The sequence below is a fragment of the Centroberyx affinis genome, unplaced genomic scaffold (genome assembly GCF_046629955.1).
Source record: "Centroberyx affinis isolate AG114_WGS23_722 - 3 ecotype Tasmania unplaced genomic scaffold, CSIRO-AGI_Caff_v1 ptg006480l_1, whole genome shotgun sequence".
NCBI lineage: Eukaryota > Metazoa > Chordata > Actinopteri > Beryciformes > Berycidae > Centroberyx > Centroberyx affinis.
The window spans coordinates 20,001-39,061 of NW_027283284.1; the positions used below are offsets into that span (position 1 = coordinate 20,001).

General features: G+C 40.3%; 1 protein-coding gene across 1 annotated transcript; it reads left to right on the forward strand.

Moving 5' to 3' along the window:
* Nucleotides 1-10,108: 10,108 nt before the first annotated feature.
* nrsn1 (neurensin 1) lies at nt 10,109-13,167 on the forward strand. Its single transcript, XM_071512744.1, has 5 exons — nt 10,109-10,207; nt 10,407-10,499; nt 10,709-10,827; nt 12,123-12,310; nt 13,064-13,167. The coding sequence occupies exons 1-5, from the start codon at nt 10,109-10,111 to the stop codon at nt 13,165-13,167; spliced, it is 603 nt and encodes a 200-aa protein (XP_071368845.1).
* Nucleotides 13,168-19,061: the final 5,894 nt, after the last annotated feature.

Sequence of the window (19,061 nt, forward strand, 5' to 3'; positions counted from 1 at the left end):
GACAATAAAATGGCCAATAAAAATGTATGGCCAACAACATTTATAGTACCTCTGTACCTTGACAAAAAGGTACAGCCCCAGTGTGACGGCATTTTGACTGCATTCTGTGGAGCATTTTTTAATGCCATTTTATAACCAGGGGCAGCCTATTTAAAAGAGTAAACACCAAACCCAAATTTGTGTTGAAGCCTGACTTGGTGAAAAGTAGGGTACTGAACTGGCCATCTGCTATTGGCTGATCTTTGGTGCCAGATGGTGAGGCTTCACCACAGATTTGGGTTTGGGGTTTAGTTACTCTTTGAACCAGCCTACCTTACTCTCCTGAACAAAGCCAAAGCAATTGAAAACTTTGAAACTGTTGCATGCAGCTCCAATGGATAAAATATTTTCCTAACTGTAATATCTTATTGCAAAGCAATGCAAAGCGTGAGAGTGAAAGATAGCAGCAGCCTGTGAGCCCAACACATTCACACAGCAGAGGTACACACTGTGTGTCAGTGTGGCATACCAATGTCCAAATGTTCTTTTGTTTCCTCCATCTATGACTAATAATCTCTCTCTCTCTTTCTCTCTCTCTCTCCCCCTCTCTCTCTCCCTCCCCCTTTTTCTGCCTAATGAGCTGTGGTCTGTTATCAGTCATTACAGGAAGCCTGATTATCCAACTGGCATTCTGCACACGTTCGCAGAGAACTTCCTGAAGGTGACCTTTTCAGGTTGCCATGGAAACCGCCGAGCGAGAGAGAGAGGGAGAGAGAGAGAAAGAGAGAGAGAGAGAGGGAGAGAGAGAGAGATAATAGAACATGTTCTTCCAAACAAAACTACATTAGTATGCTGTGACATGATGGCACATGCGCAAGTCATTTCATGATGTGGCAATACAGATTCTTTTGTTATCCATGAACAAATAAATGTGAATTCACTTATTGCAAGAGATAGACCATTCAAAAGCTTCTATTTCTTACACAATGTTATTTGCATCTAATTTATCTCAAACAACAGGGATAAAAAGGACTATCACTTCTTCTGGGCACAAGTCACTTCCCACAAATTACACCCACTAGTCCTGTGGATTGTGTTTCTAACCAACTTTTCCTGTCCAAGACCTTGGCGGTTAGTGCAATCAAAAAATGAATTACAAAAAATTTGACTTGACTAGACAAGACTTCTAAAACATTTACTTCACTGTAGAATGTTTTATCTCTATGTTTCTTTTAATGACAGTCACAAATGGGTTCAGTTTGGCTCAAAACGTACAATTAATTGGCAAAGACACCACCAAGGCATGTCTGTGTGTGTGTGTGTGTGTGTGTGTGTGTGTGTGCGCGCCGGCTTGTGTGACTCAGTGCATGATCGCATGTGTCTGTGACTGTTAGTTGCCAAGTGAATGGTGTGAGATTTACTCTGTGACTGAAATACAGTATGAAACCACTCCAAGAACAGTTACACACAGGAGCTTTGAAACAATGATAAAGGTCCCTTGTGTCGAATTGGCCTATTCAAATTTAATACCAGTGTAAGATGAAAGATGAAGTGCTTTCAGAAATGATGACCCGTTTTCATTAAAGAAGTATCCAAATCAAGAACATGATTAAGCATTCATTTGTTGTTTTAATCTGCTTATTCCTATTCAGGGTTATGGGGATGGGGCCTATCCCAGCATGCATTGGGCGGAAGACAAGGAAACACCCTGGGTGGCTCACCAGTCTATCACAGCAAGTAAGCTCTCAGTAAGTTAGACTGTGTGACTAACCACAGATCTCTATTTGTTTTTGATATATTCTGTGAGACATAGCTGGACAATCATGGCCCTTGGTAAGCAGGTAAGCAACTTGATACATCGGTAAGCATGCGAGCAGGCAGGCAAGCTGGCAGGTAGGAAGGTAGGGGAAATGACAGCACATGGCTAACAGGCAGCACAAAGGGCAAAGGAAAGGCATAACTATACCAGCAGTACTACAGAAGAATATGTAATGCCCCATAGAAATCTTGTATCTCAAAACATTTCGGGAATAGAGAAAAATGGCACAATGTTACTCCAATGAGCAGTGTTAGTCTTTGAGAAGGTTATCTCATCAACTGAGATATTTCCCAATGAGCAGTTTACCTGAAGCTTATAGTGAAATGCTGAACTCTGCAGTATTGCTCATATCTATATACCAAATAGATCCCAATTTGTCATTCTAGATGGTAACCTGTCTAACCGATCTGTGTATTTTGGTGTCCCCCAGGGTTCAATTCAAGGTCCTCTCTTATTCTCACTTTACCTACTCCTCCTCTGTGGTATTACCCATAAATATGGCATTCTCCTCTACTCTTATGGAGGCGATACGCAACTTTACAAAGCAATACAACCTGGTGATATATGACAGGTAACTGAAACTTGAACTTACATGTCAAAAAATGGATGACAAACCCCTATCTCCACAACGCCGGCAAAACTCAAATCCATAAGACCTTATCGTGTGCCTCAGTCACCTAAAGGATTCTGTAAAAATCTTGCTATTATCTTTGATTCAGACCTCTCCTTTGACAATAACATCAATGCAATAGCAGCATACGTATGGACAAACTGATCAAGGTTATTGTGTCTTTCAGAATTGTCCACTGCACTACATGACACTAGCTGTCCCAACTGCATACTCCACCAACTTACTCCTTTTCCTTTAAATTGGTAAAGTCCTAATTCTATGTAACAGCTAGCATGCAATGGATTGCTTGGAGGTATTTATGTGCAACATACATAGAATCATACATAGACAAATGTAGACAAGAGATGGTTACATGGACCAACATTGCAAATAGAGAGACATGCAGAAGCAATGAGACCGGCACAAAGAAATCGATAAAGACATTCTCTGGGTGTTAGATTAGATAGATTTAACAGCATGAGAAATCACAGGACACTTGAAACAGAGATGATTTATCAATTATTCATAAATGTTAATTGATGCCTCTATCTATGGAAGCACCCTAGGTGGCTCACCAGTCTATCACAGCAAGTAAGCTCTCTATCAGTAAGTTAGACTGTATGACTAACCACAGATCTCTATTTGTTTTTGATACATTCTGTGAGAGATAGCTGGACAGTCATGGCCCTTGGTAAGCAGGTAAGTCATATGATATATAGGTAAGCATGTGAGCAGGCAGGCAAGCTTGCAAGGAAGGTAGGGGAAATGACAGATGACAGATTCATTAAATGACAAATTAATTGATGCCACCCATCTATGGAAATCCCTCATTTCAGCTGTCACTAGGTCACACCCTTGGAAGGGGAATATGGGAATGGTAAGTAACACTGCCTACGTCAAACAAAAAATCTTGGAACTGATCCACTTACAGTTATTGGGAGAGTGACTTTGTGGACACAGTGACTTTGTGGAGCCAGTGGAGCTATATAAGGATATGAGCCCATATTCTCCAATTCATTTTCAACGAAGCAGCTCCAAATTGAGCAGTTGTTATGTTCAAAAAGATTGAATAAACTGTCTAAAATCATAGCAGTAGCATGTCTTTTTCAGCTTAATAATAGCGTCTCATTGAGGGCCTTTATTGAATGGGAATTCAATTCAATTCAATTCTGGGAATTCCTTATTTGAGTCGTGATGTGGCTTGTCTCTGTAGGTCAAACCCTCCTCAAGGGGAATATTGAGGTGGTGACTAACACTTCCATTCCACAGTGTACGTCAGTAGCATTGCTAAAAATAGACTGTGCTGGAATGTGACTGGAATTCTGGAAAATGCTGTATCTTTGGATGGTCTTTCAGTGTGAGAGTCTATGTATGTGTGTGTGGGCGTTTTAATGTGTACCTGCTCTGGATTTTAATGCGGGACTCTGATTCCTCTCTTTCTCCCTCTCCTTGTTTCTTTCTTCCCTCACTTTCTTTTTCCTTTGTCTCTGTGTATTCTGTATATATTCACGTGTGTCTGATTTTAGATATAGTAATAGTATACTGTATATGTATATAGTAATAGTCATAATAGTCATAATAGTAATGAGTGAAATACAGCACTTGCTTTTCTAGCTGGCAAAAAACAATATTGCACTGTGTGTTTTCATCAATGTTAAGTGCTTTAACAACAGAACAGATCAAACTGACGCAAAACAGATCACAGAGTGGAACAGAACAGAGCAGAAAAAAACGTAATAAATAAATTGACTTGTCAATTGACTTGACTTCAACACGTCTAACTGTGGTCATGGAGGAGGAGGGAGCCATAACTCAATGTGATTCAATGTAATACTGTCCTGTCCGTCCTGTCCCTTGATCTATTTTCCATGGTTGTTGTTATTGCAGCTCTCCTGAGAAGTGACAGACCTTTTGTGCCCTCTGTTCCTATGGAAACATGTATTGGCCTATAGTGCACACTGGGACTTGTAGTCTTTAATTATTGTTATCTATTTATCTATCTATCTATCCGCTTGAATAGGGTCTGCATGAATGTTGCACCTTGAATGGATGTCTTTCATGTGTTAGCCCATATATTAGGATGCATCCGTCCTGGTTATTTATTTTCACAATTGAATCATATCGTCATGGACCTGGCGCCTGCGCAGTAGACGGCGTGAAAATCTGAATCATCGATGGAGAGAGAGAGAGAGAGAGAGAGAGGGAGAGAGAGAGAGAGAGAGAGAGCGAGAGAGAGAGAGAGAGAGAGGTGACTGTAGAGTGATGGGACCCGGCTGAGGGAACAGCAGCGAGTGATCACTCTCCGAGCTGGTAATGACAGGTAGATGATGGTTTTTATGTTTTTTTCTTTTAAATCTTTTTAAACGCATTGGCAGTTTCGCCGCAATCTTAATTCTGCTGAGAAAATAGAAGAGATTCGCGTTTCTTGCATAGATCCTTTTAACTCTGTAATCTCTGCTCTCGATAACATCTTTCATATCTGGAAGTAGATATGACGTGGAAAATGTCTTTTTTTTTTTTACCTTGTGTTGACATCTTGTATATTATTTGTTGATTGCTATATTCAATTTCGAAGCGTTTTTAGGCGTCGGTTTATCAAATGCATGCATTCACTTAAATCGTAACTTCATTCATTAGCTGTTACCTGCAGATTTCATATTCAGTGATTGCATCTTTTCAGGTGTTTCGGATGTAAAACGACCGGCTTTGATTCAGGGTTGATTCATCTTTTCCGCGTAATTAAAACGTGTGTTCTGTGTCTATTTGCGTCTCGAGGGGGGGCAGGGAGGAGATGTGTTCTGTTTTCAGTCTGGCGTCACATATTACGTCTGTGTGTTTTCCTCCGGTGCTGAGGGGCTGGATGATAATAATGGCGCTCAGCACCATGGACAGCTCCAGGTTGAATAGGTTGACAAAGCAGGCGGGGTAATACTAGTTGTGGGATTTGCGTTTTGATTTTGATGTTTGTATTTATGCATTTAGATTTCGAGTTTCGTTTGTTTTGTGTTTTCTGGAAGGTTTAGTTTTTAGTTTTCATGTGGTTTCAGTTGGAATTGTAGCTTTTACTGTGAATAGCTTTCACTGTTCACTTCAGAGATCAGTTTACCTGGCCATGATCCCCATGGGTATAATGTGAACAAATGAAACAAAATGCCCAAAGTATGGTAGATATGGTAGTACTTTGTATTTTCACAGTAAAAGCTAAAAGAAGACACCAGGCTGATATCTCTGCTACAATGTAATGTAGCTCTTTAATATGTTTGTCAGGCAGTGATTCATGTCGCTTTTGCCCTGTAAAAATCTCTTAACTTTATTGTTTTCAGTGTTTTTTGCTTGAACTGGAAGCAAAAAACAGTGATTCTCAACGTGGGGTCCGGGGACCATCAAGGGTCCTTGCGGGGGTTCCAGGGGGTCCCCAGCAAATTGATGAATTATTGAACTTCACCATTATTTCATTTACAAGAAGTTAACACAATTAGAGAATGTGGAAGAATGACTGTTTTGATCATAGTTTCACTGTTATCTCTCTACCTACAACACACATAGTCATGGAATTCTGGACAAAAGACAAAGAGACAAAACCTCATCAAATGGGGGGTCCATGGCCCAAATGTGGACTAAATTAGGGTCCTTGATATGAAAAAGGTTGAGAATCACTGCTCTATATGTCCAGTAAGTTCCATGACCCCAGCACCAATGACAGCAATTCAAAAATGGGGAAATTAGTCACTTTTTTGCAATTTGTTAACAGTTGAATTTATGGAGATACAATGTTTTCATCAGATAGAAAAAATATGTTGATACATACAGTATGTTTTCCACACAACTTTAGGGTCAGGATGCCTACAGTAAGAATTACATAGTTCTGCTCCTCCGCTTCTCCCTGCACACCTCTCATTGAAAATGAATGAGGACCAGGCGACTATTGCATCCCGTGTAAAAAGCAGCACTCTCGATCCAGAGGACCACTGATCCAGATCGAGAACCACTGAATTCCTACATCTTGCAAAGTAATGACAGCAATTCACACTCATAGCCATTTCTCATAGCCAATTTCCAGATTTGCTGTTTTCATAAACTATCTTCACTAGAAACTCAATGACTATATGCAGATACAGCTAGAGAGAGAGACTTCACTACATCAGAACAGAATCAGAGAGAGATAGAGAGACAGAGAGAGAGAGAGAGAGAGAGAGAGAGACAGACAGACGTTCACAAGAGTCCTCAGCAGGTACACATCGATGTTGTGATGTGATTAACGTGATCAACCAGGAAACTGTGCCTCATCTTCCTGCTGCACTTCACTCATCACACTTATTGGGTTATGTGATTAGTTATGTGAGGATACACCAGACATGTCTTACATTATACTGCAGCTAGTCTTGTGTATGGTAATGATAAAAGCTTTTCGTATACAAACAAGACCATTTAGATAATAAATACACAAATAAGGGACTGTAGAATATTTCAAAATGTCACCTTTTACAGTAATTGAGAAAAAACGATTTTCCCATTAAGGTACATGGCATTTGACATTTTATAATGCAATCCAAGGGCATAGCTTAGTCCTTGGGTCATGAGGCATTTTCTACATGTGAGTGGGTAATGTCAGCTGTCAATGTCATGAAAACATAAAATGGATTTAATTAGACGAGCACTTTCCTGCCGGACACCAGCGATTCCCTTTGTGTGGATGCTTAATTTAACTTAACTTAGGAAGGCAGCGTGTCTTGTCTTCCTTCTGCACTTTAAGCACATCACAGTTGTGTAATGACATTGATGGCGAGGCCGCCCGGTGGTTAGAGACGCTGGTCCGTGACTAGAAGGTCACAGTTTCAGTCCTCACATGTCCGTCCCCGTCAGTGTCCTTCAGCGTGACATTGAAGTGCCGTGTCCTCTGCCGTTACGATTACACACCTTGGATCGCTGTATGTATTTGTCCTCCTGTGAGTTTTAGCAAACAATTAAAACAAACAATTTAAACAAAAAATCATTCACAAGCAACTCTTACAATAGTTTACCTTCTCAGGTGCCTGAAGAACCTCAAAGGAAGTAAGATTACTTCCACTGTTAGCTATAAACTGCTTGTGGGTTCGATTGCATATGATGCTGTATATCCTAATGTAAGAGCCATTCTAATAGAAGAGATGTTTTGAGATGTGTTTTGTGATTTGTATATTTGAAGTAATGAAAATAGTGTTCATTGATATTAGTGATATTTGAACTTTAGTCATGTTTGTTGATTATTATAGAGCATTGGATTTTCCTATAGTTTCTTATGTGTAATATATTCAGTTGAAATGCTCCTTTACGTTTACCCTTGACGTCACTGTCATTAGACTCAACTGGAGTGAGAAAGTCCATGGAGCAACACAGTTTTTTGACCGAGAAAAATGATTTGCTAATTGATCAATCTTGTTAGTCTATAACTGATTGTTTTTCACTAAATATTCTAAATGGAGTTACTGGTCTCTTGAGGTTTATTTGCATCAGACTCGTTGCTTTTTGCATGAACTTGAAAAAACTGTGAGTGCCGCTCCACCTAATACTCCCCCACATGCAATCTATCAATTTGAGATAGTGTCTGCAGATTAGTGCTTCCAAATACGCGCTTAAAATTATTTCCTATAATATATAATGGGCTAACCGATTCACTCATAAATGCTAATGAGTGATTTAGGGCATTTCCTCTGGCCACTCTGATAAGAGAGAAAGCAGGCTTTTACACAGAGTGAGAGCAGATGTTTTTTTTGTTTTTTTTTACTTGAATGGCATTGCCTGACAGAAGAGAAGAACCCATATGACCTTAATTGACATCACTTACTAGAATGTCTGTATATCTCTTATGCTCCATTGATAACAACATGAATCACTGCCCACAAAAACAAACTATAGCGTGGGAATGGAAGAGGAGAAACACCGCATTTTATATGACATCCCGAAGATGATTTATCTATCCTGATAAACCAGAGAGCACATTAAGCTAATGGTTTGGTTTTGCAGATTTAACCTAGGGAACACACTTAAGATAACAACTGCCTGTTTGTTTCTTGGATGGTTTGTGAGTCCTTTTATCATCATCAACGCAAACAATGCTGCTGTGATACCATAACATTCTGCAAAATCATGCGTTATTTCTGAGGGATGATGTGCCTCTCTCGACTTTGTATCGCCCAAAAAAAAAAAAAAAAACAACACTTATTTTTTCTCCAACTTTTATTCCCTAGACCAATTCAGCTGCGGTGCACAGGAACAGTAATTGAGATTCAGTGCTAGCTGCTAGAAACTAGAAACCCAGTTATATGAGCGGCACTGAGCTGTAAAATGCTTCAAGATCTCCAAAGGATACAGAGGGAATAACAAATGCTTGTGAAAGCACATTTCCCGAAATAGATAGTTGTTTTTCAGGGTACATTTATTGCACCAAAACAAAATGAAAGAAAACTCATTTGCAGAAAGATAACAGGTTTGTTGGTGGAAAGGCCAGAAAAAAACATACAGTGTTGATAATATACTGTATATTTGACTTTTATATGTGTAAGATTTGTGTGAATCAGCTTTAGCCTGGTATCTCAGTGTATTTCATTTGAAGCTTTTCCTGTAAGAGTTCAGATTGATGTGCTTCTACTGTACTGTACTAATCTGATAAACTGTTGACTGTTGTTGATGCTGTGTCAACTGTTCCGTAAGAGACAGAACAGAACGCATCAAAACTGAAAAGGACATCGCAAACATCACATGCAGCGATGCAGAACATATTTTCCATTATTTGGCGAACAGTTCACCACTGCTGTTGTCTTATTTGTTCTTGTAAGACAAAAGAGGGTCATAAACCTACAGTGATGGAAGAAAATATGTTCCTTAATTTAGCAACAAATCAGTGTTATTGTTGTATTATCCAAAAAAAGGAAAAAAAAAAAAAGATCAAAGGCACACTGCCTTACGTACAAAAATTAGAAAGCCTTTATTAATGTGGCTAATGCAGGGCAAGAATTAAAGTGTTATTAGAGTTATTAGAATTAGAGTGTCATTGTGTTATTGCTGTAGTTATTCTATGAAAGGTAGCATACTGCAACATGCAAAATATATTAGAGTATTTGGTATTTGGTATAGTGTTTTTATGCAGCAACAAATTCACCATAGTTGTCGTCATAGTAGTATTTTTGTTGCAGTTATTGTTGTTATGAAAGACAATATAAAATTAAATAATAAGCCAGTGTTGTGCAGGTCAGCACTTTCCTTATTCAATAGTTTACACAATACTGGGTCTGAAGAGGAGGGGTTGTAATATTTCATGGCATATTTCATAACAGGAGACGGGGAGAAATGCATCATTAATCTCAATATACTGACGCATCCCTGCTTTCACAGTACAGTGTTACGTAACTTTCTGGCAGTGTGTGTGAGTGTACATGTCTGTGTATGTATACAGTATGTAAATATGTGTGTACATTTGTGTAGAAGTTGAAGGCAGCAAGTGTGTGTGAGAGAGAGAGAGAGTTTCTCAACATACTGTGTGGGTGGTTTCTTAAAGGCAATGTGCAGACATGCATTCATGCATGTCTCTCTCCATCTTTCTTCAATCCCAGAAGAGGTGACCTATTGTGTGTGTGTGTGTGTGTGTGTGTGTGTGTGTGTGTGTGTGTGTGTGTGTGTGTGTGTGTGTGTGTCGTCCTCATGCAGGCAGACAGATGTGAAGGATGACGTCTTGCTCAGAGATCTGTGGGTCGGAGTATGTTGAGCAAGCCCAGGCCGCCGGGAATTGCCAACAGTATGGAGTCCGCTCCTACCTACACCAGGTAGAACACACACACACACACACACACACACACACTCACAAACCCTACAGTCTCATATCTCAATCACATGATTTTAAACCTGGGGTTCGAGAAAGGCTTTTTGATCTTGTTCACCATGCATTCTCTAAAGAGTCCAAGTTTTTTTCTTCTTGTATGGCTGGTAAAGGAAAAAGTCATCTCTCTCTAATCCCTAATCCAGTTTTATGAGGAGTGCACAGCTTCCATCTGGGAACGTGATGAAGATTTTCAGATTCAGAGATCGCCTAGCCGGTGGAGCTCTTTACTCTGGAAGGTGAGCTTAGCCTTCAGCTTGCTCCATCAAGACTCTCTTATTGCTTTTACTCTTATTTGGATAATCACCTAAAATGAAATGACTTCGACCACTGACCTGTGAGCTGCTCCCAAAAGCATCTTCAGACTAAGATCGTCCTTGTGTTATTGGTTTTTGGGAATCCCGGTCCCCGTGCTCTCCCTCATCCTCCAGTTTCTTTTCCCCTGCAGGTCTGTCTCGCGTTCGGCACCCTGATCTTGTTCGCAGGCCTCATCGTCCTCCTGGTGGGCTACGCCACTCCGGCCAGGATCGAGGCTTTTGGCGAGGATGATCTCCTTTTTGTTGACAGGTACAGTAATAGTACAGTATATCAATGAGAGGGGATCAGTTGAATCTTTTTGTCTGGCTACACAATATTTTCACATTCTTATATACAGTATAAAATATAGAAATAGCCTGCTCCTCCAAATAGTGAATCATGTGGCTGCAACTCAATATGTAAAGTATGCAGACATGGTGAAGTGGTTTAGTTTTTTTGTTTGACCAAATATTACAATGGGCAAGATATGTGATCTTCTAAGCAACTTTGACCTTGGTCTGACTGTTGGTTCAGCATCCTGGGATTTGCACATTATAGTCTCTAGAATTTACAGAGAATGGTGCGATAAACAAAAAACTTCCAGTGACTGGCTGAAAACACCTGAGAGAGGTCAGGGGAGAATGGGCAGATTTGTTCAAGCAAACAGAAAGGCCACAATGCTCCAATAACAGCTCTTTACGACAGTGGTGCACAGAGGGGCATCTCACAACACACAAGCTGTTGGCCCTTATGATACCTGGGCAATAGCAACAGATGACCAGCTGGCACTAGCCAGGTGTACCGGTGGCTGGTACACCTGTCCGGTGAGTGTGTATCTTAAAGGTCCCATATGGTGTAAAACAGGATTCCCCTCGCCTCTGTGATGATAAAGGAGTTGGATGGTCTATCTAAACATGGTGAAAGTATCAAAACGCACGGTCGCCAACTAAATCCACACAATCCATATTAGAAAAGCGAGCCTCTAAACGAGCCGTTTGGACTTCCGTAACTTTGTGGCGTCACAAAGGTTCGCTCATTATCATTTTTGTAAGAAATAATAGACTAACAAAGTGTTTTTTTCAAAGCGGTTGAGCGATTGTCGTTGTTTATTACCGGAGAGTTTTCCCTACCTGTAGCTGCCAGGCCGCAGTGTCTCACGTTTCACTCTCGAAACGGTTAGCCAATCGGAACAGAGGGGTCGTTAATATTAATGAGCCTTAAAGACACGGCGACAGAAACAGCCTGTTCTTGGTAAGGCTCAGAGAGATGCTGGAAAATGAACGTGTGAAAATGGATTGAGAGTGTTTTTGGTGCATGACACCACACACACAGCTTTGAATGGACCTCAAGACACAAAATAAAACACTGGAAAGTGGAGAATATGGGACCAATTGTTTTATTTGTAGTAGGAATCTTTCCCGTATTTTAATTTATCTCAAATCACAACCTCGCCTGCAAGAGATGATCATAACGAAACACACATGCAGTGGGTATAGCAGTAGCCATTGTAGAACTGACACGGATGTTAATTAATGTTAAAAAGCAATTGCCCTCTTCTTTGACAGCCACGCTGTCAGTTTCAACCGCGCGCTGGATGTTTGCAAGCTGACTGGGGCCGTGCTGTTCTGCGTGGGAGGCACCTCCATGGCCGTGGGTCTCCTGCTGTCTGCCTTTGCCAAGAGCTACTCCAAAGAAGAACTGTACCTGCAGCAGAAGTTTAAGGAGAGGCTGGCGGATCTGCACGCAACAGTCGGTGAGGTTTCAGTCTGTTCTGTCTCATTACACCTCAGTGGAATGAATGATTAAAGCATTCCAGCCAATAAATTGTACAGTAAGTGCAAGGGTTAGCATAACTCTAAAGCAAACATACTGTAGACTATCTACTAGGGATGGGACAATATACCAAAATTCAATATATCGCAATCCAAAAATGTGACAATACGTATCGTGGGGCAGAAAAATTAATCGTGATATTAGCTCCATTTTATTCTGCTGTAGTAATCACAAATGAGACGACTTGACCATCACAATTTCACAAGCTCTCCATCTCCAAATTATATTATTTGCATTTTTGCATTTTGCATTTTGCATTTTAAATTGTTGTTTACATTCTAGTGAGCCAATGCCATTCCTAGAAAGATTTGTGTCTCAGAAATATAATTCTGCAGTCAGACTTTGTATGACCTTGACCTTGTATTTTTACGTTGTATCAAATCATGAACCCCATATCACATATCAAATCATATCGTGAGATAAGCATATCGTCCCATCCCTACTATCTACTAATTAATATAGTAGGAATGCAAAAAACATTAGACATAGAAAAAAAACATAGAAAACTCAATTCCTACAGGCCATTTTCTTGGCATTTCAAAATGTTTTAAGTTACTATACGCAAGTTTTGTGACGCACTAAGAAACTGTTCCGCTTGTGAACTTGTGTGTTGCACTCCTATGTGTTTGGAGCTGCAACATACCCTACATAGCAAATACTGCTGTCATCACAGGTAACCCCATAACAAGAGCGCCGACCCCCGGAGAGGGAAAGGTGCCGGTCACGCTTTCCAAAGTCCAGAACATCCAGCCAGTGGCCACCAAATCGGAGACCTGACAGCAGTCCAGATGAAGGAATAAACTGAAGACGTGTGTGTGTGTATGTGTGTGTGTGGACGGATGGACGTGCAAAACCGTGTGTGTGTGTGTGTGTGTGTATCTGCGTGCATATGTGTACGTAGGTAGCTATGTGTGCATCTTCTCTTTTGAAAGGTCAGCTTACATGACTGGGTAGTAACTGGCTCTCGATCTCTATGTGCTGTTAAACTTCGATTTGACGTGTTTCAAAGCCTCCTGTAAGGTTATGTAAGTAAGTGCAGAGTCGATACAGCTGGACAAAGTGTGAGTCTTTTATTGGAACATCATCCAGAACTTCAAAGTCATGGAGTAAAGCACATGCAGGTCTTGAGCCAGGCGATTCTAACACTTAACACCCGTCCAAATACACAGAGACAAACACCAAAAAGAACATAGCTGCTGAACATACATGAAATATGTCATTGTAGTTGATCCATTTCCGTTTTCATTTACATATTGTGTGCAGCAGCAGCAGGATGCAGTGTCGTTTGATGTTACAAATGATCGGTCCCTGCTCTGATCAAACGAAGCACCGAACAAAACCAGAAGCAAATTTCCTGCCTAGTGTCTAAAAGGACATCAGACGTTCCAGCTGTTCCTATGTAGGTTTATGCGCATGTGTTTGAGTGTGTGTGTGTGTGTGTGTGTGTGCGACTTCGCTGCACACAAGAGCTGACCATCACATCGATTTAAACACTTTAGAGGGATGTGTTTCTGATGCAGATATATAGGGTGGCCGACGGCTCCCAGGTGTCAGAGCAGATAAGACGTCGGAGCAGATTCGAAGCGATCTTAAGGGCAAGATTTCACGCTGACATTCCCCCCCCCCCCCCCCCGTCCGCTCTCGGGCCCTCAATCTCCCCCGCAACCTCGGTAAAAACCCGCCAGACAGGATCGATAGACGAGAGCAGACAGACCGATGGAGCTAAAAAGGCACGCGAATTGACCCAGACGGGAACACACAGAATGAAAAAGCCGGTCGTTTAGAAAAGCCTCCCATTCGGACATATTACTTGCTCGATAAGATAGATAAAGCGAACCTCATGATTTTTAGATTATTTCTGAACGCGGTTATTTTTAGTTTTTCCCAATTTTTCACACTCTCTACACTCTCTCTCTCTCTCTTTTGGACGTAATTCCAGCCATCCATCCACATGAGCACATTTTTTCGAGGGTGCACCAAGAGCCACAAAAACAGCGTGATAACTATTGGGTCCATAACATTATAGCCTTTTTAGCTGTCTGTCTGCCGGTATCCACAGATGTTTTGGATATAATAACTGCCTTCCTGCACTCACAAAAAAAACTTGAAATAACACTGTAGGATATGTTGTACTAAGTTGAACATACGTAACATATACTCGATTGAATATGAAGAAATGATACAATATGTAACACACCTTTAGTGCATCATTATGTCAGCAAAGCTTGTTTTAGAGTGTATTGGTTGAGCGTTTTTTTTTTTTTTTTTTTTTGGACCCAGGATTTGTGTCACAACTCTCAGTCCATCGTTGATTTTTTGGGTTATATTTTGAAAATGTTGCTTATAAATTTGCGTGCCTATTTGTCTCCGTATTGTGTTGTGTAAGATCTGTGTGTCTTTTGAAACCATTGCACACTCAGACACTCATTTTTGTGCACAATTTATATGAACACACTGGTTTATACTGTACTGGGTTAGAAGAATGGTACAGCAGCAGGTCAGTGTGTAAGTGGCACCAGCCTACATCTCTCCTTCATAAACAGAGGCAGCAGCAATGCAGAAAACATATAAAACGACAAACTGCTACATGCATATGATCATGTAAGATGACCTTTTGACATCACTCCCACAACCTCCACTCTCCTCTTTCTCCTCTTTTACTTTTTTATAGATGTGTGATGTCATTTTAACACATTTGGTCATTTTAGACACAACACAAACACAACGCTGTAACTACGAACAACGAAAAATACTCTTAATAGTCGATACAAGTACAAAAAAAATGAACACCGTTAAGCTGCAAACATACAAGAAGACATACCAAGAAGTTATACAAGCTGTTACGAACAATGTAGTCGGAATGGTCAGTCGGTGGTCGATAATGTGTTGAGTTGTAGTGCCATGTTGTGAATAATGAATTTGTTTTTTATCGCTATCATTTGATGGAGTAAAGTTGAGCCCTTCATTCCAAAGCCAGATATAAATGTTATAGAATTTTGCTCAAAACGTTACCCATGTATCATTGCCTTAAAGATAGACTCAGTGGTGTGATGTCTCCCACAGACTTCAGGGAAATTTCAGGTGAAGATGTTTTTTTTTTTTTTAAGTACGAATAGTAAGAAGTTGTTCAACTTTGGACGACTTAAACCAAACTCTTTAAACACTCGGATTTCAAAAACCCTGTTCTGAAATATCCAAGACAGGATCTATACATACAGGAACAGAAAAGTCTTTGTGTCACCCGTCTAATCTCCTTATGGCTGTCTAAACAAAGAGAAACCACCTGAGAAGATCAGATCGGTGCCGCAAAGGATGAAAACAGAGATTTTTTCTTTTTTCTGTCCTCGTGTCAATCCGACCCTAGAGAGAAAAGGTTTTTCTGGTTTTGACATCACTTCCTCTGATTCTACCTTCAAGGGTCTCCTGATGTAACAGTGGATTCCACCAGGAAATAAGAGACAAAGTGTACTGTACCTATTGGAGATTGGATAAAGAGCAGATATATATATCAATGTCTATATATGTATATTTTTCAAAGAACAAAATAAAAACGGGAATATTCTGCAGCTCAGTAATGTGTGTGAAAATCGTTGCATTTGCTGTTGTGTTGTCACTTTGTAAATTTCCTCTTCCTCTCCTGCATCCTTAAGCTGTACGCACATCACACTGCACAAGCTCCCATGGCGCTCAGGAGAAAAAAAAGCTATTGAAAGCATACTTACCAATACTGAGAATGGAGTGAAAATTCTTACATAGCCGGCAGCTTATCTCCAAACTGCTTTAGTGTTCCCGATGGTTAGAGTGATTTGTTTTATTCTTCTGTCAAACTAGAGAGCAGATTTCTACCAATAACAATTCACTGGTCCCTTTATTATTATTTTTTAAGGCTTAGCTAGATGTAGTTCCTAGATGCTGTACCTTTCAAATCTTTTCGCCATAATGGGACAGGGAAATCATCAGTCAGGGACCTGTTGGTCACTTTGGCGGTCAAAATCTGTGTTTTATATGGCAAATATTTCTCACTATATTATTATAGACAGGCTTTTATGTCATTTACCCATTTTATTTCTTTTCAACCTTATTGACCCATTGTTTTTTTCTCTGTAAAGTACTTTCTAGCATGAGAACAGCAGAGAGAAGTGACATACAAATGACACTATGTAATCTCATTGTCATTTTTTCCAACTATATCTGACATTTGCTGTCTTCAGTTCAATATATATACACATGCTTAAGCTAATTATTTTAATTCTTAATGATAAACTGTATCTCACATCACTCTCGCTACAAAGAGAAGAACAAAGGAAGACTTGGGAGCTGGCTCTCATCACTATAAACACGCCTACATGTAACTGTCAGTGTGTTCCAACATACTAAACCTCCATTACATTATGTAAGAGCTTTTACCATAACCAATCAAGAGAGTCATTTAGGTAGGGAGGGGAGTGGAGAATTCAGGGCCTGATTAACACACACACACACACACACACACACACACTGAAATAGACCAGTGGGACAGATAACACAGGATGGATGGTGCCTCCAGAAATAGAACCTTGAGGATCATCACCTCGACAAGTGGAGCTGGATGACTCACAGATACTCTCTCTCTCTCTCTCTTCCTCCCTCCTCCCCTCTTCCTCAGCCATGTTCTCCCTTTCTCATGGGATGGTGAGTCACTAACACATTGACTGCCTGAATCCCAATATGAACCACTGCGGCGGGGAGGAGGAGGGCAGAGAGGCCATCGGACAAACTGAATTAGATCACACATATGAGCTTCCTGTCTGTGGGTGGCGGTTCATAGTGCCTCCGTGCAACCTGGTTTCATGGGAAAAGAGCAGGGCAAAGTGAACCGGTCTGTCCTGACAGATAATTAGATGAGTGTCAGCGGCATCATTTTCATGCTTTTCACCTTCCTTCTCTGCCATGCTCAAAGATTTTTATGTAAAAAGCTTTAAATCCTGGTTCTTTAAAGTCACACTGAAATGAGCTCATTTTTCACTTTAGCTCATTCTATCATACCATACACCTATTTGGCAATTTATGCCAAAAAAAAAGACAAAAAAAAAATATTTTCTTGTATTTCTATATGAAAATGTCTTTACTTTTACTTCCTGGAAAATCTTTAGTGGTGACATCATTGTGTACAAGGAGGCGTACATAAAAATCCCAACCAATAAAACCATTGCAGATTTTTTAACAGTCCCGCAACTCTGCCATCAAATCAAACTTCCTTTCTCTCCCTGACTGATATTCCATTGGTTTACACTTTTGAATGACCCTTCCCCACTTTATGTCCCACCTCAATATCCTGTTTCAACAGGAAATACATCACATTATGGAAGCAAGATGCTCTTGAAATCCGGTTTCATTGTGACTTTGGGGGTGGAGAATGGGTACAAAATGGTTATCAAGCCTATTGCTGGTAGGAACTCAAGAATAGCACTTTGCTCTCACAAGCCTGTAGTCCACGATGAGTGGTCTACAGTTTCTGATTTTGAATCCCCGTTTCTGATTTTGAATCTCTGCATTAAAGCTGCAATAAGCAAAATTTTCAGACCACTAGAGGGCGACGGAAACCACAACACATTTGTAAATAACACACAGCAAAGCCACTGCACTACGGAGGCCAACAATGGACATATATTGCATATATTGCAAAGCACTGTGCATAAAGGCTAACAGCTAAGCTAACCGTACCTACGGAGAAGTGTCACTGTCTTGCTTTGACAGGCCTTTCTCCCGCTGAAGGTTACATGTCCCACAGTGACAAGTGAAGAGGGAGGGAACAACTTTACCAGTTTAACAAGTTCACTCGCTCGCTTCGATTCCGCCATTATGAGATTTTTTGTCAGGAATGGGAGGGGGAGAGTGCCACTTTTAAACAGCGAGGAGCGAGGAGACAAGCTAGTTTAAAAAAAAATGAAAAACTACTGAATGGCCCAGGCGGAGTTTCATTCCAGACCATAGTTTGACAAGAAGCTTCAGAAAAGAGGTGGAAACAGCAACACAGACATAATGGACAAAAGTATTTTTTCCACTGTATTTTTGTTCTTTATGGATCACCAGACAGAGGTGGAGAGAGTGCTGAAATATTCTACTCAAGTAGTACTTAAGTGCTATTGATTACACGCTTTGGCTGGTCTTACAAATAATTTGATAGGTCATTATCAGCCAAGGTTTTGGCTTTTTGCACTGTATTTCATTGAAGCACACTTAGAAGCAGCCTTAGTTATAATTCTGTTTTTGACACATATGAGCTCAAATGTGACAGACAAATTGGTATAATTTATTTAATATTGCTCTTTATTTTCCGGTACAAGGCAGATTTAAATGAACAAACACGCATACAGTGTGAAGCATCATGATTTGGAACAGAGAGGAATTTCAAACTATCGACATCATCATATAATTTACCTGAACATCCAGCTGCCATCCAGATTCTCACATTATTACACAGCTTATTGTACTTTCTAACACTTGCGCTTTCTCACTGTTAATTCGTATCAAACTAGCTTTCTGCCATAGCCCAAAATACCCTGTGTACAAAAAAACGCACAACATTAAAAACAAGTGGCTAGCATAATCATACCCGTTTGAAGATAAATATATGGATTTATGGATTTGAAACAGTTAAAGTGTGACAACTGTATTTCCACTTCCCAGCA